Source organism: Pristis pectinata, chromosome 2 (assembly GCF_009764475.1).
Source record: "Pristis pectinata isolate sPriPec2 chromosome 2, sPriPec2.1.pri, whole genome shotgun sequence".
In the NCBI taxonomy this organism is placed as follows: Eukaryota; Metazoa; Chordata; class Chondrichthyes; order Rhinopristiformes; family Pristidae; genus Pristis; species Pristis pectinata.
The window spans coordinates 103,203,548-103,230,826 of NC_067406.1; the positions used below are offsets into that span (position 1 = coordinate 103,203,548).

At 38.5% G+C, this 27,279-nt stretch overlaps 2 protein-coding genes across 2 annotated transcripts in view; one reads left to right on the forward strand and one right to left on the reverse strand.

Moving 5' to 3' along the window:
- Nucleotides 1-244: 244 nt before the first annotated feature.
- Nucleotides 245-26,599, reverse strand: trmt44 (tRNA methyltransferase 44 homolog). The gene is made up of 11 exons (XM_052041405.1): nucleotides 26,205-26,599; nucleotides 20,896-21,019; nucleotides 18,269-18,488; nucleotides 17,202-17,270; nucleotides 14,334-14,441; nucleotides 12,647-12,718; nucleotides 10,890-10,996; nucleotides 10,207-10,390; nucleotides 7,911-8,325; nucleotides 3,946-4,062; nucleotides 245-1,725 (listed from the first exon to the last, which is right to left on the reverse strand). Exons 1-11 carry the CDS (start codon nucleotides 26,530-26,532, stop codon nucleotides 1,511-1,513), a joined length of 1,959 nt encoding a protein of 652 aa, XP_051897365.1. The 5' UTR covers nucleotides 26,533-26,599; the 3' UTR covers nucleotides 245-1,510.
- Nucleotides 26,600-26,687: 88 nt separating this feature from the next.
- The window catches only part of acox3 (acyl-CoA oxidase 3, pristanoyl), a 120,574-nt gene continuing 119,982 nt past the window's right edge, over nucleotides 26,688-27,279 (forward strand). Inside the window, 1 exon segment of the mRNA XM_052041392.1 lies at nucleotides 26,688-26,821. The gene's annotated coding sequence lies outside the window, so the exon portion shown is untranslated.

Genomic DNA, 27,279 nt, shown 5'->3' on the forward strand with positions numbered 1-27,279 from the left:
TCCTTGATTCTTGAAGAGGAGAAGTTTTAATTCTAAAATGTGAAATATTCATGAATAACAGCAACTAAAATTGAGTAAGTGGGTGGTATGCCACAAGATTTATTTGTTCATAATTGATGATACTACTAGTGAAAGGCAGAATATTTTAAAATGTAGAACTTTTAAACAATGATTATTGCTGTGTTGGTGTGTGTATAAAATGCCTACTTACAAACAAATACAACAGTGAACAGGAAAGTTTGTTGAATAAAATTCAACTTAAATTGTTTTAATAACAGGATAAAATACAATAGACATAGAAAACACATTCATTTTCACATTTTTATTTACTTAACATAAGTTTTCAATTATAAATACAAGATACAATTGTTCTGAAAATCTTTGGGGATTTAAACAAACTGTGCCAGATTTTCTCAAACAGGTGAGATTAATCATGCTCATTTTTTACACTTAAAATGATGCAGCAACCTCCATTGAAGTTAAACACAGATATCCAAAGGTTGCCCCAAGAATTATGTCACTCTGTTATTAACATCACAAAAACAGCACCAAGCTGTAGGTCTTGCCAGTGAATGCATTGCGTATCATTTTGCCTTACAGCAGATTCAAACTTGTCACAGATTTTCTGGAAATTCTGGCTAAATACCCTTTTTTTTAACAATGATCAGTAATGACTGGCATTCAATCTCACCCATATTGGAAACGAACTACAGGAAGTCCCCCAAGTTACGAACGAGTTCCGTTTTTGAGACTGTTCATAACCCGATTTTGTATGCACCTCGGAACAGTGTCCGCACATGCGCACTTGGAGCGGGGGTCGCGGCTGTGCATGTGCACTTGGCCCGGGGATTGCAGCCACGCATGACCCCAGCCGCACGTACGCACTTGGCCCAGGGTTCCCCGCCAGGATGTGCACACTTGGCCCGGGGTTGGGCCAAAGAAGGTTTACCGCCGCCATGGTAGGATCGGGGGCCGGGCCCACTTACGAACCGACCACAAAGGTCGGTTCGTAAGTATGGGCGTTCTTAAGTCGGGGGCTTCCTGTATTATAAATATGAATCTCATTATGTCAGGTGTTAAGAATTACTGAAATTAAAAAAAAATGAAAACTACAATAACACTTCCAGTCTCTCAACAATTATTCCCTGTTCATTTCTCTTCCTGTATCTCATTGAATTCACCAACATTAATTTACACTGTCTTCTTAATCCTTGTGCTAATTATTTCATAAAATTTCAATCTAATGCATTAAGGAGGCAGACCTGTTCACTCAGTTCCAGAGGTCCGGTTTCATTTGCTGCACTATTTTCAGCTGACACATTCAGTAGCTTGCAATACAAGAAACCAAAAATCTGAATGTGAGGGGAAATCTAACCAATGGCAAACAGCCCTGCAATACGGCTCATTAATTAACAAAAAGGAAAACCTATTTTGTACAAAATGATATTCTTTATTCTTGATTGCTATATTTCATTCTAATTTCCCAAGAGAACAAAACATAGTCAATAATTTACTTTCTTGTTGCAGTTCGAGGTCGCAGTTCCTCTGTTCCATGTGCAAATGGACACTTTTCTGCACTTCGAGGACATCCATCGGGATGATTTACAAAGAACCAGCAAAGACGCGTCTTACATGTGTCTAATGGCATTTTCCTTGCACCTGATGTCTGCTTCCTAGTTTGCTCCTCCTTTGTCCAATCTCGAATCTGAACCTGGCCATGGACAACTACATATTGGAGAAAGAATAAAAGTATTTTATTACAATTTCAAGCATTTGCCTATATATTTTGTGTTCCAGATGACATGGTGAATACACAGTCTTACACCAATACATCAAAGCTATTTTGCATAAGTGTGTGTTGGGTTCAAAAGAACTAAATATAACATATTTAAGAAACCAAGCAATTGAGATCGAAGGAACTTAACCATTCAATGTTATCACTGACACTAGGTCCCCCACTATCTATACTCAGGGAGTCCAGAGACTCCACTGGAACTGGTAATAACAGGAAGACAAAATTCTGTGCCATTGATAGAGAATAATCCGTGTTTATCTTAGTCATTGATTACTAAAGAGAAAAAACATATGCAAATAAAAGCAACAAATACAGAGTTGCAGATGACTTGATTTAGGGAAATCCAACTTTATGCAAATTCTCCCAGAGTGCCCGAATCTCTTTGCCAGGAAACAATGCAGCGATTACCCACAGAGAAAGCTAATCCCTTCTCCAAACTCTCCTTTAGGTAAAGTCAAACATTACAAACCCTGAGCCACCACTTATTAGTGCACATTTTCTTTTATTAAACTGCCAATAGTTTTCTTGCTGATTAGCAGATCAGCACCCCCCCTTCACTCCACCTAGGATGCATTCAAACATCTGTCATGGTTCACTTGCTGGTAATAACACCTATCACCTACACTGACCCTCCCCAGTCTACTCTTTGCAAATCAGCTGCTAAGGGCTGTCGAAGCTGAAGATTTCACATTACTATTTAAGGAGAAATTGTTCATTTCTGACTTACGGAAAATTAGGTTTACATAGAACATTACAGCACTGTACAGGCCCTTTGGCCTATGATATTGTGCCAACTTTTTAAGCAATTCTAAATCCATCTAACCATTCCCTCCCACATACCCCTCCATTTTTCTATCATCCATGTGCCTATCTAAGAATCTCTTAAATGACCCTAACGTACCTGTCTCTATCAGCACCCCGGCAGCATGTTCCACGCACTCATCACTCTGTGTAAAAATAAGCCTACCTCTGATATCCCCCCTCCAATCACAAAATTATGCCCCCTCGTGCTAGCCATTTCCACCCTGGGAAAAAGTCTCAGGCTCTCCACTCCATCTATGCCTCTTATCATCTTGTACACCTCTGTCAGGTCACCTCTCATCCTTCGCTCAAAAGAGAAAAGCTCGCTCAACCTATCCTCATAAGACATGCTCTCCAATCCAGGTAGCATCCTGGTAAATCTCCTCTGCGCCCTTTCTAAAGCTTCCACAGCCTTCCTATAGTGAGGTGACCAGAACTGAACACAATATTCTAACCAGGGTTTTATAGAACTGCAACTTTACCTCACGGCTCCTGAACTCAATCCCCCCAACTAATGAAGGCCAACACGCCACACGCCTTCTTAACAACTCTATCAACTTGCGCGGCAACTTTGAGGGATCTATGGACTTGGACCCCAAGATTCCCCATTCTTCCACACTGCTAAGAATCCTGCCATTAACCCTGTATTCTGCCTTCAAATCTGACCTTTCAAAGTGAATCACTTCACACCTTTCTGGGTTGAACTCCATCTGCCACTTCTCAGCCCAGCTTTGCATCCTATCAATGTCCTGTTGTAACCCTCGACAACCTTCTACACTATCCACAACACCACCAACCTTCGTGTCATCTGCAAACTTAGTTACCCACCCTTCCACTTCCTCATCCAAGTCAGTTATATAAAAAAAATCACAAAGAGTAGGGGTCTTAGATCCCTGTGGAACACCACTGGTCACCGACCTCCAGGTAGAATATGCTCCATCTACAACCACCCTCTGCCTTCTATGGGCAAGCCATTTCCAAATTCACACAGCCAAGTTTCCCCGATTTCCATACCTCCCGACCTTCTGAATGAGCCTATCACGGGGAACCTTATCAAATGCCTTAGTAAAGTCCATATACACCACATCCACTGCTCTATCCTCAATGTGTTCTGTCACATCCTCAAAGAATGCAGTGTAATCAATGTGTTTTGTCACATACAGTTCGCAGGAATGGAATAGTTATTTAACCTGGGGGCCACCTGTAGAGAATTGCTGTTAGTGACTCTGGGGGGGAAATGGGATTGTCCTGGGAGCGAGTGAAGATTCAATGGCATCCTTTCATTACATAAGGAAATATGAGATTTTGAAGAGGTTAGGAAGATAATTAATAAGAGCTGCAAACCATACCTTCAAATACCTGACAATTATTTCTTAAGAGAGTCTTCAAACCACCACACTCATTTTTTAATTTCTGTAATGCACTGCTGCCTAGAAGAGCTGCTACATTCTTCAGTGGCAGGCTTCCTGTGGTAAAACATATTGGGGTAGAAATTGAGAGAAAGCCTAGAAATTCTGACTTTATATGGTATACATCATGACTTTAAGTCACTGCAGTAGGTGAAGTATTGAAGTGCAGGCATTGTTGCGCCTAAGGAATCTGGTGGCATTAATATTGGCAAGGACACAAAGAACTGCCCAGGTCTTCTTCAAACAGGAAGATGGAAATACATTTAGTTAACTGAATGATAAATATTGTTGTTTAGTATCTCATCCAAAAGATAGTACATCCAACAGTGCAGCACCTCCTTGTACCACAAAATGTACATCTCTGGAGTGGGCTTAAAAAATTGCCTCATTTAACAGAATTGCAAAACATATCAACCTAATCCACAGAAATAGACGTCATCGTATCAAATCATATTTTTCAATATTAGGCTTAATTTAGTAACAATTACAAAATGGATTCATTAAACAAAATGAAGTGTTCACACACCATTGGTTGAATGGTGCCCAACCACGTCGCTGCCCTGATTTTACTGCTCTATAGCAATTAGCTACAGACTTATCCAAGGACAATGTCTCAACTGTCGTGATAATTAAAATGCAATTAGCCTTCTCAGCTTGAGTAGGCTGCCCAATGAACTGGCAAGATTCCATCCCAAAAAACTATTAACAGGAAACTGGGAAAGCCAGTTTAAGTTTGTTAGGCAGATAATATCATCAGGATCGCTAGCATCCGATATTTGGAGTAGCCTATAAACTCCAAAATGAGTATGGCGGTGATGCAGCAGTTAAATTATAGGACCAGTAATCCAGATGCCTAGAGTTGAGAGCGACCATGGAAACTGTGGATTTTAAATATAATTAGTAATCTTGAATTTGGGAAACAACTGGTATTAATAATGATGCCCACAAAAGCCATCAGATTGTCATAATAACCCAGCTGGTTCATTAATATCCTTTAGGAAAGGAAATGTGCCATCCTAATTATGTGCAACTTCAAGCCTACAAGGTTAACTGTTAAATTCCTTAGGAAATGGCTGTGCAAGCTACTCATTTGTACTATTTCTGGCACATTCAAAAAGAGGAAAATAAAATCAGATGGACCACTCAGCACTGACCCAGGCTCCAAATTTGGATATCGCAGACCCTTCATCATGGCTGGAGCTAAATCCTGGGACTCTCGATACAACAGCTCTTTGGAGTACCTTCACCAGAAGGACTGCTGTGGTTCAAAGTGGCAGCTCACCACTACCCTCTCAAGGGCAATTAGGAACGGTCAATAAATGCTAGCCTTGCCAGTGATGCCCAGATCCCAAAAGAATTGACTGTGGCACATGGCCAGTTGCAGGTCAAATCAAACTGGAGAAGATATTTGTGAGGAATTAACAAACTTTGAATGTCTGCCAGAAGTGTACAGACTAGGCAGAGCACACTGATCACAAGGTCAACTAGCACTTCATGCTAATTTAATGCCAGTGGTGACATTTTGGACTTCAGTGCTCCTTTTATTTGCTGAAGATATCCTGCAGAGTTACTTAGAGTGATTATCAACCTCTTTCAGATTAGGTTCTGATTTCTTTTGGTATGGTGCAGTTCCACATCTTTGATGTTTTTTTATAGCTATTTCTAGCCTGAAAAGCCCACAGGAAATATTGTACCATGTCCATAGGAAGTAATGTGCTGACTTAAGGATTCGGCACAAACCATTTGTCTTTAGATATGGTTCCTCATGGGGTACAACATGGCTGGGTCATGCAGACCAGGTCAAGAAATTGAAAGACAGGAGTGGTAGAATGCAGAAACAACTCCTTTGCCTACAAAGACTACACCAACCTTTTACACTAAGCCAATTCTATTTTTGCCACATTCACATCAACTTATACCAGATTCTACCACTCGCCTACACACTACTGGCAATTTACAGTGGCCAATTAACCTACTGCATCTTTGGAATGTGGGAGGAAACTGATACACCTGGAGTCCACATATGCAGTCACAGGGAAAACGTCCAAACTCCTCACAGATAGAAATGAAATCAGGATTGAATCTCTGGGTCATTGGAGCTGTGATGAAGCAATTCTACTGACTGAGGCACAGCGCTGCCAAGGTTTTACTTAATTACTTGAATCTTAATTCTCTCACTGTCATGTTAGGATTGGAACACAGGTCTCTACCCTCAATAGACAAGGCCTCTGGATACCAGCACAGTAGCTTAACTGCTGTACCAATGGAGAAGGAGCAGTAGGATGAGAAAGGGGAAGAAAGGTAATCAGCTCAAGGGAATATTCATCCAGATGCTCATATCTACCCAGATGCTCAGGGAGCTTTTCTCCTACGTCACCCACAGCAAGAACAATATATTGTCATTTGCCATTTGTTAGCATCATAATAATACCTGCATTCTCAACATGACCATGGCAATGAACGTGCATAAATCACATTCTAGGCAGAAGCTATGATATTAACAACATAAAGATCATAGAAATTTATGGCATGGAAAGGAGGCCGAAAGAGAGCTATTTCTGTAAATCCCACTTCTTAGCTCTTGGTCTGTAGACTTGTAGTTTACAGCTCTTCAACTGCTTATCCTGAGGGCTTTTTGTTTCATTACCATTTCTGATGGTGAGTTCCAGATCCCTGCTCCCTACCCTACTACACAATATTTTCCTTAAATCCCCTTTGACTCTATTTAAATTAAATCTAAATTCATGTATAACAACATTGTGGCCTAAGGAAACAAGTCCTCTTGGTTGCCCTGTTTAGGTCTCAAACTTCTGTAAGTTTTAAATACACCTTCTCTCAATCTCCTTTGTTCCAAAGAAAACAACCCAAATCTAAGGGTTAGATAAAAGAGGTTGAAAAGAGTCAAATAAGTAAATGGCCTATTCTGGATTGTAAAATTGATGTAAATCAATCTAAGATTTTGGAGGTCCAATACAATTCTTAAAATTATAAAGAGTTTAAAACAGTGGATTTGGAGACCATGTGTGGCCAAGCTTAGAATATAGGTACACAAGTAGAAAACAGCTGCCACAGATCAAATGAACAAGAATTAATTTTGTAAGAATTTGGAACTTGCTTCCTTGAATCCTTGGATGCATTTAATAGGAGGTTTGATGGTTATATAAAGAGAGCAGCATGGAAGAGCTAATAAGAATTGAAGGAATGACCTGCTTTTGTGGTGTGGATTATAAGTAAACTAAACCAAATTATTTTCTGAAACTTTACAAAAATGATCATTTAACTGAACAAATCTTGCTCCTATGCACTTCTAATTATCATTTCACATCTGTAAAATGGATATCAGAATTATAATTTAATGTTAAACATTGATTACCTTCAAAAATTAAGAAATTATCCGTCACTCTATAATCTAAAAAGTCTGTAGTCAAAATTGGAACTATTTCCCTGAAACTGAGTCAGTGGTGTCTTCAGATTAATAGCATTTGTTCTTATGCTCTTCACAGTTTTAGAGTCAGAAAATCAGTCACCATAACATGTTACCATCTTTTTAAAAAAACTTAAATATTTGTAGCCCATATGAGAAAATTGATATTTAAAATACTACTTTCAATTAAAAGTTCTTCCCATCTCAACCACACCTCTCACACATAACTGATTACTTTTATGAGGAGACAATATACTGACCTGTCAGAAAGACAAAATTACCAACTTCTATAGCAGTTACCACAATGGCTGATGAATGAATTAAAGCAATAAAAAGAATTACTGATATAACCAACATTGGAATCCCTGTCATTTCAACAAACAAAAATTTGTGCTCTTCATCCAGAAAATCAAAAAGAATCAATGTAATTATAGAACAGAATGATATGGATAATTTATTGCTTTAGAACACAAAGTCCTACCTCCCTTGTTCCAATATCCTGTGTTGTCCTCATTGTTACTGTTTTTACAGGGGTCCTGATTTGCCTTCAAAAGTGCTTTAGCTACTTGAAGCACAACACGATCAGTGAAATCCCTAGGCAAAGTAGCACAGTTCCTAATTTTTTGTGCTTTCTCTCTGGGTTGGAAATCAGCCAACCACATGCTGGATACAAATGAATCTACTTCAGCAGAGGTTCCTTGCACCATAGAATGCTCAGCACTGGAACAATGTGTCATATCATGAGCGAATAGTGAAGAAGTAATCGCCTCACTAAAATGATTAGTTTCTGTACTCAGAGTAAAAGAACATCTTTCTCTAATATACTGTGTTCGTTCTTTATCCAATCTTTCTTCATTAAACACAGGATATGTTCTTTGATTACCAATCAAGCAAACCTACAAGAACAAGAAAATGCAAATCAAGTAAATTTATCATAATATTACCGATTTTCCACCATGAAAGGCAGAATAAACAAGCTGATTTTAAATCAATGAAGACCAAAATGTTGAGAACAGAAGTATTTATTCCTAGTGCAAATCCGTTGGTTGCACCCATTACAAGGTGGTATAAAAAATGTTAAAGCAAGAATATATTGCCTTAAACATTTTACATGTCATTGCAATGTATCCCAGAATATGTTAATTATCCATTTACAAAAAATCTGTCTTCTGCAGAACATATTGAACAAGGTTAAGATGAGCTATGAGGTTCTAAATGTCAGTACCGGCATCAAATTAGCATTTCATGTTGATTGACTTCATGATCAGTGTGCTCTGCCTAGTCTGCACACTTTTGGCAGACATTCAAAGTGTGTTAATGACCTCACAATTATCTTGCCTGATGTGATTTACAATATGTACATGCCAGTCTTTTTATTTTTATTTCATTGTTATACTTTCAACTGTCAAGGCCCTGAGCTCCAGAATTCTTAAGTCTCTTCACTTCTCTAACTCTCCTTCCTCCCTTGTTACTCCTTAAAAACAACCTCTTTGGTCAAGTCTTTACTCATCTTCCCTAAATCTCCTTTTGTTACATCCTGTGAAGTGCCTTGGGACATCCCTGCTGCAATAAATAAGTTATATAAATAGATGTTGCTGTTGTTGTAATGTGATTCTGCAAAGGCATGTTGGAAACTTGCATAGAGCAAAGAATATAACACTAATATTGAAGCCTGAAATTTAAGAATTCTGTAAATAATTCCAATGAAGGAATACATTTCAAAACATTTTACTGTTTTTACATCAAACACAAATACATAAAATTTACAAAAAAGCAATAATATTTCTCCATAAATAATTTAGCCTATTCAATAAATTTGTTTGGTATTTCCAGATCTTAATGCATTTGTAATAAAAAATTTGGATAACAAGAGCATTATAAAAGCACTGTACGGGATCTTAACAGTTAATTACTGGAAGATTTGGATTGTGAACACAAGAAAATAGGAGTAGGCCACCTGGCCTCTAAGGCCTGCCCTGCCGTTCAATATGATCATGGCTGATCTGCCCTAGGCCTCATCTCCTCTTCTGTCCCAGTTCCGCATAGCCTTCAATTCCCAGATCTTTCAAAAATTTATCTACTTCCTCTTTAAATGCCTCCAGTGATCTAGCTCTCACAACCCTCAAGAGATTCGCCACCCTTAGTAAGAAAAAAATTCCTATGCATCTCAGTTTTAAATGATCACCCCCTTATCTTATAACAATGTCCCCCCCCATTGGAGACTCTCTCACTAGTGGAAACACTCAGCATTTATCCTGCAATGCCCCTTTGCATCATATGTTTTCGATCACCCCTCATTCTTTGAGACTCCAAAGAATACAGACCTAACATTTTTAGCCATCACGACATGCTTTGACTCTGTCAATATCTCCACCAACCATATGCAAAGATACAGAGGGACAAGCCCACAAAAAAAATTAACCACAATAATAATTTTAAATATACCATTAGAAACTATTATTGCAAAGCAATGTCCTTTAAGCTATTCAAATATATTGGTATTCTATTATTGTTCAACAGTGGGATTAAAATCAGGCTTTTTTTAAATTTCACAAATAATCTTAAAATATTTAACTATTGTTGCTGAAGAGCAAATAAAATTAATAGGAAACTCACTACAGCTGTTTATTATGGTATTAATGTAATTTTGAAATTTTGAAGTCAATATTTTGAGAATTTTGAGAAAACAAGCATACCACATGAACCTTAAAGAAAAATCTATGATAAAAGACAAACAGAATATATCTACTGCAGAAAGAAATCATTCTCATACTTACCCGTTTTGTAGATGGAATTCGAAGGCAGTCTTCCTCAACTTTAAAACCACAAACAGAGCCCACTTCTGTAATGAAATTCAGGTATGCCCTATACTGTGTGTTTGTGGTTTCCCTTCGACAGTATTTTCCATGGAAATCATAGAAGCAACAAGGCAAGACAAAGTAGCGACACGAATAAGATGACCTGAGGCATAAAATTAAATAAATTCCTCTGAGCCTTTTACCTTTGCAAATGTTTTGAAATCGTATCATGTATACTATCAATTAACCTCATCACCACCAATGATTGAACTATTTGGTACTTATTTGCAATTAAGCCTGCATCATTAACTTATTTTGTTACAACAAACATAGATATTAAAGCGTCAGAGCTGAAGCTTGGGTGATGAATCAATACACTTGCATCTGTGCTGGTAATCTAGTTCTGTAAAAGTTTCTTCACATTGGAAAAATGAAGATTATTGCTATAAAGAGATAGACTGGAACTTTAAAAATAACACTGCTTTTAGTACATCTTTTTAATTATTTCTTTAAAAAGATATACCAAACTATTATTTGCAGCACAAGATACTGCAAACTGAATTTAATGTAGATTTACTAATATGTACAGGGGAAGAAAAGCCATAAAAGAAAGCAACTTTTTTGGTTTAATCAATTATTTTTAAAATAAAATAGCTAATTACCTTGCTGCAACAACCGGAATCCATGGTGTAAGCTCATCTGAATGGTTGCCAATTAGCCAATCCACATCAGGAAAAAGGAAATCATCGCTTGGAGTAATGGTACATTCCTATTAAAATAGCAGCAGTTTATTATATTTTGATCTTTTCTCAGCAACTTCAATTGTCTACCGTGTGACTTTTACATTGTTGTGTGACATTGGAGTTCTGTCTGCTACCACGGTGCAATTCTGACGTCTGCTGGTTTTCCAAGATCAGGATCACAAAGTTTTGGGGGCTGCTCCAACCACATACTAAGCCACTAAGGAATAGGCGAAATAGAAATTAGTTGCAGCGGACACAAGGCTTGACAGTTGTTGGAGCTGCACTCATTCAGACAAGTGGAGAGTATTCTGTTACAATCCCGATTTGCAGATGAGATGGCAGCTTCAGGGCATCAAGTGGATCAGTTTCCACAAGATGCAGAGCTTCTGACCCACCCTTGCAACCACAAAATTTACAAGGCCACTCTAGGTGAGTTTCTGATCAGTGTTGACCCCCAGGATATAGATAAGTGGGGGATTTGGCAATAATAATGTCACTTAACATCCAGGTAGTTGATTAAAATCTCTCTTGTTAGAGATTGTCATTACCTGGCACATTCATGGTACAAATGCATTTGGCATTAATCCACCCATGCCTACATTTTATCTAGGTGTTCTCCATTAACGTATGGACAAGTTTGGCTACTTAGGAGTTGCAAATATGCTGTCATCAGTGAACATCCCCATTTCTGGTATTGCTATGCAAAGTCATTGATTAAGCAGCTGAAGGTAATTGGGCCTAGGATTCTGCTGAGGAAACCCTGCAGTGATATCCTGGGGCAAGGATGATTGACCTCCAACAACCATAACCATTTGCCTTTATCTGAGATATGACTCAATCATTGAAGTGTTTTCCCTCTGATGCCCAATTACTTCAGTCTTTTTTTTAAAAAGGTGTCTTGATGCTTCCCTTATTTAAATGTTGCTTTGATATCAGAGGCAGTCACTCTCAACTCACCTCTAGAATTCAGCCCTTTGGTCCATGTTTGATCTACTTGACTATGGACAAAGTTGGAAAGTGGGATTAACCTGAAGCTGACTTTTGGTTGGCATTGGCTCAATGGCCATTTATAAATTTCTATGATTCTATGAATTTTGAGGATAACGAACAGGTGGTTTGGTTCATAATAAAGGGAAGTGACATAACTGTCAAATTTAAGTCATCACCGTCATATGGATTGTAAACAGCCCAGATTGCCTGTTTATCCTCCACAGACTGCTCCAGTGTTCAATTTTCGCTGTCCACACCTACATTCTTTGCATTTGAGAATGATATATTTGTGCAGCTTTACATTGCTTGGGTAACCAAGTACTGGATGAAAATGACACATTTTACATTGGTCTTCCAGAATTACATCAATAATATCTACATCCCTTTCTACTAAGACACAGAGATCTGTGCTTTGGAAAAGTTCTGAGGTCTGTGGTGACCTCTGGATTCCTGCTACTTCAAAGAAGAACTGTTTAGATACTTAAAGTATAATTTTTAAGGATTAATTATCAACACAAAACCTAAAACAACTAATACTTACTTTACCATTTATCTGACTGAATTAGGTTTTAAGTTTCCACTTATTACTGCAGTAGAAAATAACCACGATAGTATTGAATTTAATGTAGAAGCAGACTTAGTAGCTATATGGGAAAGGAACATATAGTAATCAATTTGATTTTTACCTCAAGGCGTGTCTGTGGACCATACATGTCCCATATCTTCCGCTTTCTCACATCTATACCTCTGCCAGGGTGCTAAAAGGTGAAATATGCAATATTTTTATTCAAACATTATTGCCACTAGCTTCTTTGCACAATTAGTTTTGTTTTTGACAACAAAATCAAAAACATCCAGCCACATTTTATGCATTTCAGACTGCACAACTTTAAAATTTATGACAATGGTATGCATAGAGCAATACTTAGAGCTTAAGAGTGGCCATTCACCATAATATTTTCAGTCAGTGCAGACTCTAAAGCAGATACAGGGAATTCTTATGTCTAGTTAAATTTTCAAAACTATGTAGATGTAAAAATATTAGCCTTAAAGAATTTCAGTTCCATTATTTTTCTTATTAGTCCCCTCAGTCAATGGCATTATACCACTTCCAATAATATTCCAAGGCTCACTGGATGTTTGAGACTGGGCTCTTGCTTTAACTTCTTCTCTCAGAAATCTATGAGGCTGTTCTTGTACACTACTAATATTCTGGCTGACATTTACTATTCCAGAAAATTCTTAGCAGTAGCTTTCTAGTTCTATAGCATAACTGTCAAAGCCATTACTCTATAGAGCTTCTTGTTGTCCATTCACTTTCTTTCAGTAGGAAGGAGTGTGCAAATTGGCCCAGTTTCTTACAAATGTTTAACTAAAACAGTAAGATTAGACAAGTAGTTTTTAATTGAAAGAACCTTGCACATACATAATTGTTTGACCCGGAAACATAAATTCTGAATATGAGTAAATTTATACCCCAGAAGTTTTAAGCACACCAACACCCAAAGTTACTAATTATGTTTTGTAACAATATTTTAAAAAATTATTTCTGCTTGTCAAGATCACACTTTACTGTTACACTGATGGATTTTTTTTAAACATACATAACTAAAACAAAGCTGTGGCTTAGCCGGCAGTTTTGTTTGCAGCTGTCATGGGAGAGTCTTGTTATACCTCTGCTCTCACATGACGACATTCACAAATACAAGACAATACTGTTGCACCAAACTTTACCAGTGAGGATCAAACCAGTTTGGGAATGCAAGTTGACAATGGCAGATTTGAAAGCAAAAGCACTTAAAAGTTCACTACTGAGGGGAAATTCAGGCCATTGTGTCAGCATAGGAAGCTTACACTGTTCAACTTACTTGTGCAGTGAACTAGGTAACAGAGTGCTATTTTCACATGCCTTTCAGAAAAACAGTGTAGCTTGAATTAAGGAATCCAGATTTTCACATTTAACTATGCTTCCAATTTGTGCATAATTGGCAGTGAGCAGTGCTAGTCTACTCACCATCATTTTACAGCAAAATCCAACCCATTATATTAATTTTCTGCTGTTGTACCCTTTTTACTGCTCTCTCAATTTAACAAATCAAGTAGAGATATATCTTATTAAATTGTCCAGGTATCAAGGTGTGTGCAGAAGTTTGTCAATGGACTACAAAATTAATGGCTTAATGCAACACTAAAATTTTAATTCACAAAAATAAAAATAATTTATTCTGAAATGATATGCTTACATCATTTTTGTGAGGAATTTCAAGAACTATAGAATGACAGGATGTTTTATTGTGAGTCTTATATAAAGCAGACATCTTTAAGCAACATCCTATTACCAATACCAAGTATTATTAGCTCAAATTCATTTACCCCTTCATTCGTCAGGATATGAACCAGTAATCCATTTCCACATCCCAAATCTATAAAGGACTGTTTGTCAGTCAGGCCTTTTTCAGCACGCTCATCTTCCCAAAGAATCTGAAATATGAGTAATAGCAATGATAAAAGTGTTTCATTTTTTGCAGGGAAGCGAACTATATTTTAATAGAAATAAATCAAAATATTAATGTAACATTGTATGCAGCAATCCTATTACATGAGGCAGCAGAGAATGGCTTATCATCACTCAATATTGTTCATAAAGTAGTATTATTATCCCATACCCATGTTAAAAAAATAAATCAAATAAACTTCAGGATTGCTAAACTAGAGTAACCTAATCGTCTTTCAAGCCTATTTTTCCACTTGATCAGATCATTGCACATATGTACCTCATCCACTTAATCATTATTACTCCAAATCCTTGGACGTCCTTAAAAAAATATAAGCTATGACTCAGTCTTGAAAATTTCAATTGGCTCAGCACTCACAGGCTTGAGCTAAAGTGTTCTTTTTAGGCAGAATTTTGTTTTCCTAATTTCACTCTTAAATGCAGCAGTTCAAATGTCATTATGTTCTCTTTGTTCTGGGTTTCCTATTAGAGGCACAGACCCTCTGCACCCATATTATTGAATTCATCATTTTAAACATTTTCAACTTTCATCAGACCATTTCTCAACTACCCAAACTTATTGTAAAATAAGTATCAGTTTATGGAACTCGAGCAACAATCTGCTGGAAGAACTCAGCAGGTCGAGCAGCATTTGTGGGAGGAAAGGAATTTTCTATGTTTTACGTTGAAACCCTGCATCAGGACGGATGCAGGGTTTCAACCAACACACTGATTTTTCTTCTTTCTGAGGTTGTGCTGTCCAAAAGTGAATACACAATATAAGATAGGGATCTTACCAAGGCTAGGTATGACTGAAGTATCACATATTCACTTCCATAATTTTATGTTTGCCCTGACAGTGCATTAATGATGCAATTTGAAAAGGTGTAGAACTGCAAAATGAAGCTTTTAGGATGTGAAATAACTTTAGTATATGGTGACCCATATGACATTAATGCAGTCAGTTGTAGCACTGATTATTTCATTTTTGATTGATGTCATAGGAAACTAAAATCAAGTCTGAGCTAATAGACATTTCCCAATGGGCAAGTTGGGTTAATGTTTTTTGTGCCAATGTTTTTCATGATTTTTCGCAAAAAAAAAACAGGAAAATGTGCATTTGCTGATATATCTACGAGGAAACTGGTATTCCTCCAATGCATTGCTCTAACTGAAGGAATAGAAAGGTGAAATAAACTGAGTTTATTGATATAATGAGAGTTGCACCTGTGGGGAACAAAAAATATTTCATGAGTGCAGATCCTTTAACCTACAAACTAGTATGGTCAGCAGTATAAACATTTATCTGTTAAATTATGTTTAATTTTTCAGTGATTATTGTGTGGAATTTGTAAAAAAAAATCAATTTTGGAGCTTGTTTTAAATTAGGTGTCACGTACTATTATTTTTATTAATATAGTTTACACTATTTCTTGACTAGATGCCAAGGCTGGACTTATCACAGCACAGGAACCACTTCAACCAAATAGGGAGGAATGACACTCGCACCAACTGTTAAGAAATAGGGATTTTGAATTAAGTTCAGTAAAATGTGTTTTTTACTGAAATGTTTTTTTAAAAATTAATCTTTTTAAAGAAAAATATTTTAATCACTTATAGACCCAAGGCCTAACCACTGTGCAGGGCCTCACTTTTGAGGACCTGCCTCACAATGCAGGAAGTTGACACCAGTGCTGGTGGCTCAGCACTATCAGGAAGTTCTGGTCCAATATTTCATTCAGGTTAGTGTTCAATATAGTCAACATAATTTTATGATTGGGAAATAGTATTTGACAAATCAACTTTTTTTTTAAAAGTGTAATTGGTAAGATAGATAATAAGAATCAGTAGAAGTAGCATATTTGGAGTTTGAAAAGCCAAAGGATCACTCACAGCTATTTAGCATCACCATTACTAACTTTGGGATATTTTCATGTTTTCCAACAACATTTTGGAAAATGACCTGCAAGGATGAAATGACCACCAGTTAAATGACCACGCAAAGTGGCAGATAGAATATAATGATGAAATTGTGAAATTAGCCATGGTAGCAGGAAGAATGGTAAATGTTTTGTTTTAAAGATGAAAGTCTAATAAATGTTGGTGCTCAGAGCAACTTGACATCCTCATGCATGAATCAGAAAGAACCAACATTCAGATACAGCACAAAATCAGCAGAACAAGTGTAGCTATTCTGAGGAGAAACCGAGTGTAATAACACTTGCTGAATTAGAAAAGTTTAGAAAAATTGGTAATGTGATTTCATTATTTTTGTGGAATAGAACAGCATAAAAAACAGCAGATACAAAATTTATTAACTCTTTCACATAAAGAATAACATGATTGCCTATTTGAGAAAAGGACTGAAAATTCTAGAAAAGATGAATTAATTATAGATATTTGATTCAATGACAAAGGAATGCAAACACAAAAACATCCACTGTGGAATTCCCTATTATTATTCTATGAAGATACCTCTACAATTACACTACAGTACTTGCTTAACACTACATACATGCTCTCCCATCCCGCAAACGTTATCCGAGACTTTCCTTATACTTGTTATAGGCTTTATATGAAGTCCGTCAAGTTATAACAATTAGGCACAGGATTTTCTGCCTGACTCATGATCATGACAAACACCAATCCCCCAGCACATACTAATGTATAAATTATTGTTATTAATGACCACAATCCTCTCCAGGGGCAAGATATCTAAATTTATGAAATTCAAAATATTACCCTACCAATAAGTATGTTGCAATGGCGACATCTTCATAGACAAATTTTTCAGGATTTGTAACTTCAGGCCAAATCTAATTAAAATTGAAAACAAAATACATTACGCAAGTGCCAATACAAAGCAGCTTTAAAACACTTGATAGACACGGGCAAGGAATTTCCACTGGGGGTATTTAAGATATCCAGATTTTGTGCAAGTTATTCAACTTTGCCCAATTTGCCATAAAGAACTTATTAATATGTCAAAACAGAAAATCACCCATGAATCAGCACAAATGAGAAGCTTATAAGATTCTTGATTGAACAGACCATTCTGCAGGATCACTAAGGAGAGGAATTGCCAATAAATGAGACTTTTTTCAACTGACTTTTTAAAACCAACTTTGATTCACGGCATGATGCATAATAATGTGATCAGCAGTCAACTGAAGCCACATATCTGTCCCGCTCTGCTTTAATTCTAATATGATATATTTTAACAAATAAGTGCTTTGAAAAGGTACTATGCTAATACAACCTCTTGCTTTCTCTTATAAAAAATCAACACTGATAACGATAAAGATGTTTTAAACTCATATTTGCTACACGAACACAAAGTTTGGAAATTTGAAATCTTCCCAGGGCAACCTTCACTGCCATTTCTACTGAGGAATGTTCAGGATGACCCTCCATCTATAAACATTTTTATCTGCATCAAACAGAATAGAGAATTCCAGAATGGAAGCCTTCTTGACGTTGGTCTATGAATTTGATGACATGTTAGTACATCCAGTAAAGGCCTATCAACTGGCTTAGCTTGAATCACAGAGAAAAATATACATTTGTCTCTATCACAAAGAGCTACAAATAAACAAGGATTTGAGGGGTCATTTCTTAAGATATATGTGCCTGCTTATTTTAACTTATGGTCCTTGTTTTGGGTATAATTTATGTAGAGTAATCTTATAGGAATAATGTAGAAGTATATACTACATTTTTATGAAATGGCGAATGACAATGTTCCACAAAATTAATTCAAGTATACACACACCAAGGTTATTATTATTTTCCAGTTTTTTTCTCAGAATTGTACCTTGACTATTTCTTTGTATTTTGCTTTCAAATTATGGTAATATTCACTATATTTTTCCACAGAAATGAGAGAAAGTGTGTTCTTAAAATAACTCTTCTTGCTCTCCGTAGACCATTTCACAATCTTTGTAAGCAAAACATCTGTAAGCCATGCTGTTTTGGGATACAAAATCCCGTCTGCATCCCATTCTTCAGGGTACAATATGGAAATGGAAATAGACCTTTAACACAGAGTTTAAAAAGAACTGTTAAGCATTACATAAACACTGAAGATAATAGCACTTTTAAAATGAAAACAAGAATTTTAAAAATCTGCAGATGCTGGAACTCAAACATAGACAAGCGTTATGTTGCAGTGAAAGTGGAGGAGGGATAGATAGGACAAAGGAAATACCTATGAAAGACTGAGGCCAGGGCTGCTGAGAGGATGAGTTGTTAATGGACCCAGTTGGAGGGTGTCTAAGAATTGTGATGTGTGGCAAATAGCATGCTAATAGAGGGGAAAAAACTAAACCAATATCACAGATGGGCAACTTACAGCAGAAATGGCCATTTTTGATATAGAAAGCACATTTTTGGAAGTTGGAGAGTTCAATATCAAATCTGAAAGACTACATCTTGCCCAAATGGAAGATGAGGTGCTGTTCCTTAAACTTGCAATAGGCCTTGTTATAACAGTGCAGGAGGTCACAGGCAGGTAGGTCAGAGTGGATGCGTGGTGGAAAATTAACATGGTATACAACAGGAAGCTCACAATCATACTTATGGTCTGAATGACGATTTCTTCAATGCAGAGGAGACCACATTGTGAACTACACCACTATGACACCACTACATTCTATGAACATGGAACACACAATCTGGTGTGCAATCAAATCTGATTTCAGCTTCTTGTTGCCTGCCACTTTAATTCTTCAACTGACCTGCACTTAAACCCCTCTATGCCTGACCTCCAGTGTCTCCAGCATTTTCTCTTTTAGTTCAAGATGAAAACAAGTTTGTTGCATTACAAAATACACTGTTATGCAGATAACGCAGGCATTACTTGCACCAAAAATTTCCAGAAGGGTTGGTTGTTTCACCCAATCTGATGCTGAAATCTCAGTGTTTCTGTCAATCTGCTATTGAAATTACAGAAGACTAGTCGCCCTTCTGGAAGTTCACCCTTCTCTGATAACCATCATACAGTGTATATTAAAATGTTTGGTTATTAACTAAAATCATATGTTACGCAGTCTTCCAGTGAAAAGTACAAAATGCAACACTAGTGCAGAACACTCCCCAGATCACACCAGCAAATAAAACTCAAAACTAGGATACTTAAAATTAAGCCAACAGTATAAGCAGTGAATATTGTATTTAGGATATTTCAGTGGGGTTGGTTGTATCTACCACAAAGAACAGGTAGTTCTTTATGGAGGCACAAGCAACTGCAGATACTGGAATCTGGAGCAACAAACAATCTGCTGGAGGAAATCAGTGGGTCAAGCAGCATCTGTGGGGAGTGGAGAGGAAGATGGCCAATATAAAGATGAGAAAGGAGTGGTAAGACAGGAGCACGAGGGAAATTGGTGGAGTGAGGAGGGGTGAAAGATGATGGGCAGGTTGTGCCAGGTAGGGAAGTAGGGGGTGGATTTGGGAGAGAGTGACAAGTGGACGATAGATGGAGGCAGACAAAGAGGAAAAAAATGAGAGGAAGATGGAGTGAGGTGGGGCGAGCAGAGGGTAAAGGCTGGACACACATGCTGGAGAGTGAAAAGCAGGAATACAAAGGGCTACCGGTGCTGGAATCTGATAAGGAGGTGATAATGGGAACTATTAGAGGAGAGGAACAGGAACTACCAGATGGGGAGGGGCAGGTGGAGCCTGCGGGTGAACTATGTGCGTAGTGGGTGGATGGAACCAGGAGGGGGAAGAAGATGGGTAATGGCGGGGGGCGGGGCTGGGAAAGGGGACAAAAATCGTAGGACCAGAGGTGAATCAGGGTGGGGCGAGGAACCCAGTGGAGAAGAGGGTAACCTAAAATTGGTCAATGTTCATGCCATTAGGTTGCAGACTACCCAAGCAGAAAAATCAGGTGGTGTTCCTCTAGCTTGTGCTGGGCCTCACCCTAGCAATGGAGAAGGCCAAGGATGGACAGGTCAATGTGGGAATGGGAAGGGGAATTGAAATAGCATGCAATTAGGAGCTCGGGATGGCCATTGCAGGCAAAACATAGTTGCGCCAATGTAGAGCAGACCACTTCAGGGCACTAAATGTAGGTGTATGTGGATCTTTGCATCATCTGGAAAGGCTGTTTAGGTCCCTGGGTGGTGGTAAGGGAACAAGAACAAGGGTGCAAGAACAAATGTTACCCGAAGTAGCTCTTTATGTTTTTGCCTCAGCTCAAACAAAAAGGCACAATACACAATTATCTAGAATAGTAACAAGACAAAATGACTACCAGTGGAGGCACAAGAGACTGCAGATGCAGGAATCTGGAGCAACAAACAATCTGCTGGAGGAACTCAGCAGACATTTTTCTTATTGAAGAAGCACTGCTACCAAGGATTTTTCTTTTCAGTAAAGCCTTTAGCCTTTAACTTCTTTTTCTGTAGCACTGGTACTGCTGTCTGGCTGAGAACTCACCATGATGATTCATCTCCTTTAACTTGTTGAAGTTTAATTCTGTATATATTGTTCTTCTTGAATGTACAACTTTCTGCAATCTGCCCATCTACTGGTATAAATGTCGCTGTGTTGTTTAGAAAATCTGCAATGGACAGAAATATACAGATTCTTCAAAAGAGAAAGTGGTTCAGGAGCAATAATGTACAACCAATATTAAAAAAAAATTCAAATTAATTAGGTGGTGCATTTGGTTGGAATACTCCTTTTGTTTCTAAGAACTATTTTCTACCAACTATTGAGTCCTCTATAAAAAAAGTCATTTCTGCCCAAGGGACCTGGAGCCATTGAAAAAGAACACCAATTTAAAAAAATTCACTCATACTAACTGATGTTAATGATAAAACAAATTTTTCTGAGTTGGGGATTAAAATACATTGATGAGTAATGCGTGGAGCATACAGTTGCAGCAATTCCCCAACATTTAGGTTGGAAAATTCACATGAATAATCTGTTCCTGACCAGACCTGTGCAAAGATATATTTTCCATTGATTTCAATGTGAAGCTATGGTGACAAAGAACTAAAAGAGGGTATATGCACTGCTTCTACTTTCCAACATACAAAAAAAAATTCCAGCTTGTGCATCTGGCCTCAATCTAATAAGTATTCAGATCAAATTGTTGAAAGGCCCCAATGATTGCTAGGTACTTTGCACAGAAATTCACCTAATTTTGCTTACATAGCTGTAAATATGATAACCACCTTTCATCACAGGGCCCAGGGAAATGTATAGCTGACTAATGAAAAAGGCAGATGAAATTTAACACAGAAGAGCGAGTTGATAAGATTTTGGAATGAATAATAAGAAAAGGGAACACAAACTACATAGTACAAGTTTAAAGCTAATGTAGAATCAGATACCATTGGCACTAAGAGATATAAATCTTTAGAAGTATCAGGTTAAATTGAAGAAATTACACAGTATCATTGGTATTGGCACTGTAGCATAGCAGTTAGCGTGACGCTATTACAGCGCCAGCGATCGGGGTTCGATTCCCGTCGCTATCTGTAAGGAGTTTGTACGTTCTCCCGTGTCTGCGTGGGTTTCCTCCGGATGCTCCGGTTTCCTCCCACATCGCAAAGACGTATGGGTAGGTTACTTGTGGTTTAAAATGGGCGGCACTGACTTGTTGGGCCGGAAGGGCCTGTTCCCACACTGCAAATAAATTTTTTTTTAAATTTTTTTAAAAATTTAAATTTTAAATTTAAAAAGCATAGAGTATAGAAGAAAAGAAACTGTCGAATCTTACTTAAACACTTGTAAGACCTAAAAAGATAGCCATATTCAATTCTGGAGACTACATTTCAGAAACCATGTCAAACCTTACCAAGGCTAAATTACTGGAATAGCATCAGGAATCAATAATGTCATTTGGGGAAAAGACAAGAGAATCTAAGGCTCTCATTAAAGCAGAGGCTAACTGGGGATGGTGGTGTTCAAAATTGTGAACAGTTTTGACAAAATAAGGAGAAACTATTTTCAATGGCAGAAGAAATAGTAACTAGACTTTTAAGATGACTGGGAAAAGAACCAGAGACATCTGAGGAATTATTATACAGAGAAATAAACACCAATTATGTCAGTAACTCCCTGCAAAACTGTTATCAACTTAAAAATTTTTTGCAGGTATGAAATCAAGAAATTGCAGTTGTTTGTTTCTTTCTTTCAATGCATTCCAACATTTGTCAAATATAGAAGCTAGTTACAGCAAGTCCTCACTTATGGTGAAAAATCTGCACCTGTTGAGACAGGGCAGCTTCTCATTCAATGAAGGGGAATGGCTGCAAAGGACATTAGCTTTGTTTTTAAATATTATTTAAACTTAAATGTTTCTAAATGTTCAAGTTCTTCAATTAAAAGATTCAAAGTTAATAGTTTGAATACTTTTTCGCTTTTGATTGTCGGAAACATTTGGTTCTTGATTGGTTTGACAACTGGCTAAGCTGAGGACATGGAATGGCCAGCTGTCAAAATTTTCAGCCCTTTTTCAGGTAGGACTGTAGGATTATGTTGCAGAAGGCTCTGTTGACAGCAGGGGACTCACTAAAAGCTTCAGTCTACTGTGGCTCACAAATTCCGTATGGAGGAACCATTCATGTCCAAACTGAATTTGGAAATGATAGCTCAACAACAACTGCCTACTCCTGATCATAATAAAATGGAACACACTGACAAGATTGTGCAGGATTAATAACAATTTATAAAATGGAATAGGATAATGTTTCCCACAATCAAAAGTGAATAAGTATTCAAACTATTAACTTTGAATCTTTTAATTGAAGAACTTGAACATTCAGAAACATTTAAAATTAAATAATATTTAAAAACAAAACTGATGTCCTTTGCAGCCATTGCCCTTCATTGAATGAGAAGCTGCCCATCCCCACAGGTGCAGATTTTTCACCATAAGTGAGGACTTGCTTTAACTAGCTTCTGTATTTGACAAATGGGAGAGTCTTGCAAAGCAATAGAGAAATAACGAGGAATAACAGAAATAAAACTAATTCGACAACTTGATGGCATGACAGAATTAATGCTTCCTTCTGTGTTTTATTATTCTATATTTCTGATGCAAAGTTGTGAGATTTTCATGTTACTTGCCTGGATGCAATACTTCCAGATCTTATTGATTTTCACCTGTGAAATTAAACTGCTCGCAAGATAGAGCCTCAACATTTTTGGCAAATGTGCTTACTCAGAACATGCCAAAGTGATACTTTCAGGTGTCCTTTTCTTGCAATGTTTAGAGCTTCTTTTAAAAGTATACTGTGCTGCATATTGTCTATTTGAATTCAGTTTTATACGTCATAAGTTGAGCACAAGGTTATTAAGAAAGGTGAAATTAAATGAAGTCAATTTTCATGGGCAGGATTGTTAAAGAGATACAGCGCAGAAATAGGCTCTTCAACCCACAGAGTTGCCACTATCAACCAACAATTTACATTAATTCCACATTAGTCCCATTTTTCTCCCCACATTCTTATCAACTCCCCCCAGATTTTACCACTCAGCTGCACAGTAAGGGCAATTTACAGTGGTCAATTAACTTACCAACCTGCATGTTTTTGGTATGTAATAAACTGGAGGAAACCCACATGGTCACAGGGAGAATGTGCAAACTCCACTCAAACATTACCAGAAGATCAGGATTGATTGAATAAACCTGGGTCTCTTGGTGCTGTGAGGCAACAGGTCTACTTGCTGTGCACAATGCCATCCTATTTACATATAATGTATTCAAATTTTCAGCAGATCTTTGACAGAGGGCTGCTGAAAACGATATTGAATAAAATTAGAGCACCCAGTACTTTTTTTTGGGGGGGGGGGGGGGGGAATGAAGATAATGGAGTAATATATTGGCATGGATTGAGGAGTAGATAACAGACAGAAAACAGTAGGAAATAAGTGGGTCAATTTCAGTTGGGAGGCTGTTATGAAAGGGGTGCTGCAGGGATTGATTGTTGCTGGAACCCTAGCTGTTCACAATTTACAATGAATGATTTGGATGAGGGAATCAATTGTAAAATAGTGTTTTCTAGATAATACCATATTAGATTGTGCGAGCTGTGAGGATGTTGCAAAAAGGCCCTAGGGGATCTTAGGCGGGCTAAATAAATGGGCAAAGACATGGCAAATATGCTATCATGTGGGAAAAATGTGAAAGTATCTAGTTTGGTAGAAAACAAAAGAAATTGGAGTTCAGGAATTACTGACAAGTAACATGCAGATTTGGCAAGCAATTAGGAAGTTAACTAATACATTGGCCTTTATGCATGTTGCTTCAATGTAATAAAAGCACTAGTAAGTCCACATCTGCAATGTTGTATACAGATCTAGTTTCCTTAAGGGGGATAATTTTGTGGTTAAAGGAGTGCAGTGTTGGTTCGCCAGATTGATTCTTGGGATGATGGCTCTATCACGAAGTAGACTTGGTCCACGTGCCTGAGGTTTAGGACATCATTTCATGGAAATGTACAGAAGTGTGGTTAAATGAGGAATGTGGAACCAGGGATCAGTATCTCAAAATACAGGGTTAGCCATTCAGAGCAAAGTTGAGAATAAATTTCCTCACCCAGAAGGTCTAGAACTAGAGGGCATTAGTTTAAGGGGAGAAAGGGGATCTGAAGGGTGGGTTTTTCCCCCACAGAGAAGGGGTGAATATCTGGAACGAGTTGCCAGAGGTGATAATGAAGGCAGATACAATTACAATATTTTAAAGGCATTTGGACAGTTGCTTCAGAGTACAGGGATACAGGCCTAATGCAGGCAAATAGAATTAGCATGGATAGGCATCACATTCAGTATGGATAATGTGGCCCAAAAGGTCCCTTTTTTGTGCTGTGTTTCTATGATTCTACCATAATAAAAATGGAGTTCTCTTTCCAAAGGACTATGGAGGCTTAGTTACTGAATACATTCAAGACAAGACTCAAGGGATATGGGGACTGTGCAGGAAAATGGTGCCAACGTAAAAGATCAACTGCACTTATTGAAAGGCACAGCAGGCATAAGGTGATTGGCCTACTATTCTCTTGCTCTCAAGTTGTTTTAGTGAAGATAAATATGGATGGGATGAATAAATATCTGCATTTATAAGTCCAACATATCAAATACAGGAACAAGACATGTTGCATCATCTTCACATAATACAAGCATTATTCCAGCAGCTCCATAACTTAAAAGAGTAGGTATATATATATATTCAGAAGCAGAGAGTGGGAAGGGGAGTCTAGAGAGGTAGACAATCCAAGGAATAAATAATTGAAGCAAGTAGTCAGGATGTCATAGATGATGGTGGGCAAGACAGGAGATCACAGGAAGAGGTTTCTAGCTCGTTCTGTGCTTGGGTGTGTACAAAAACTACTCAAGCTTGTGAAAGATGCTGTTTATTATCAAGATAATATGGATGCAAAAGTCCAGATTGGATCCAGCAACGGGTCCACTTACTCATTTAACCAAGAGGCTACTTGCAGCCTGACTGCTCATCGTGGTTACCTGTTGATGGTTCAGAAAGTGATAGGTGGTCACCAATCTTAGTCCCAGATTTTTGTGTTGGTGTGGTGTGGTGAGGTGAGGTGCGGTGCGATACCACTTATGTGATGGGCATTTAACACTCGAGACCAATCTGACCAGACCCCCAGAATTAGCAAAATTCCTCTCTGACTTGCGCCCACGATGGAAATTGCGAATCAACTGAGCGGCTCAGAGAGAAGTCCGAAGAGACTGCGCCAGTTCCCTCTCCTCAGCCCAGCCCCAGTGCACTCTACCTTGGAGAACTATCTCACTGCCAGTTGCCACCCCGGCTTTGGGAATCACAGTCCGCAGCACAACCCTAAGCCGCTCAGCCCGCCGGGGGATGAGCTCGTCCAGCTCCGGGACCGCCCCAGACCTCAACCCCGGCAGCAGCTCGGCCACCACCAGCCCCAGCCCCAGCCCCGCTGCCGCGCCGCAGGAAACCTCCCGTTCGGCCTCCAGCCGACAGCCGCTCAGACGGCGGTTCGCCACCTGCGGCTTCAGCGTCCACACGTCGACCGCAGCCCAAAAGCCGAGCGGGGCCGAAGCAACTGCCGGGTCCAGCGGCAACTCACGCTCCATCACCACCGCGGGGACTGCGCACTTCCGCCCGCCCAAACACGTGACATCGACGCGAGGAATCCGGCGGGGGGGGGGGGAGAGAACGGTTGGAGAGAGAGAGAGAGACACACACACACACAGACGCGCGCGCGCCCACGGTTAGATCACGTGGCGTTGGAGGGAAGCGCCGATTGGTTGGCGGGTCCGAGCTGCCCTTCACACTGATGGGCGGAAGAGGCTGAGTTGTCCAGGTTGAGGCTGTTCGCTCCAGATATTGGAGGGTGACAGGTGTTGGCAGGGCCCCTGCATGGTGAGTACGGAAACAGGCCACTCAGGAGAAGGGGAGAGCCAAATTTCACCAGCCGGTGCTCCGTAGCATCCCAGGGAGCGTCGGTCTCCCTGTCCCTATCATTGCAATGAAGGAAGTACTTATTTGCCATCATTTGCAGCGGCAAACAGCGGAGGTGGAATTGTCAATATTCTTCACTTAAGCAACCTGACCGGCGGAGTTCCAACATTTTCCGTCGTTCTTTCCGTTAAACGGCATCTGTCCTTTCTTGTCCCAATTGCTCTCAACTCGTGGCCATGCCTTGCACAACGATGCATTAGGATCGGGCCATGAAGTACAGTTGATTTTCATATTGCTAATTGGGTTATTATTGTCATATGTACTGGGAAAGATAAAGTAAAAAGCTTTGTTTTGCATGCTATCAAGAGAAAGTGCAGTGCAGATAATTTATTTATTGCGATAAATTTGCCTTTTGATAT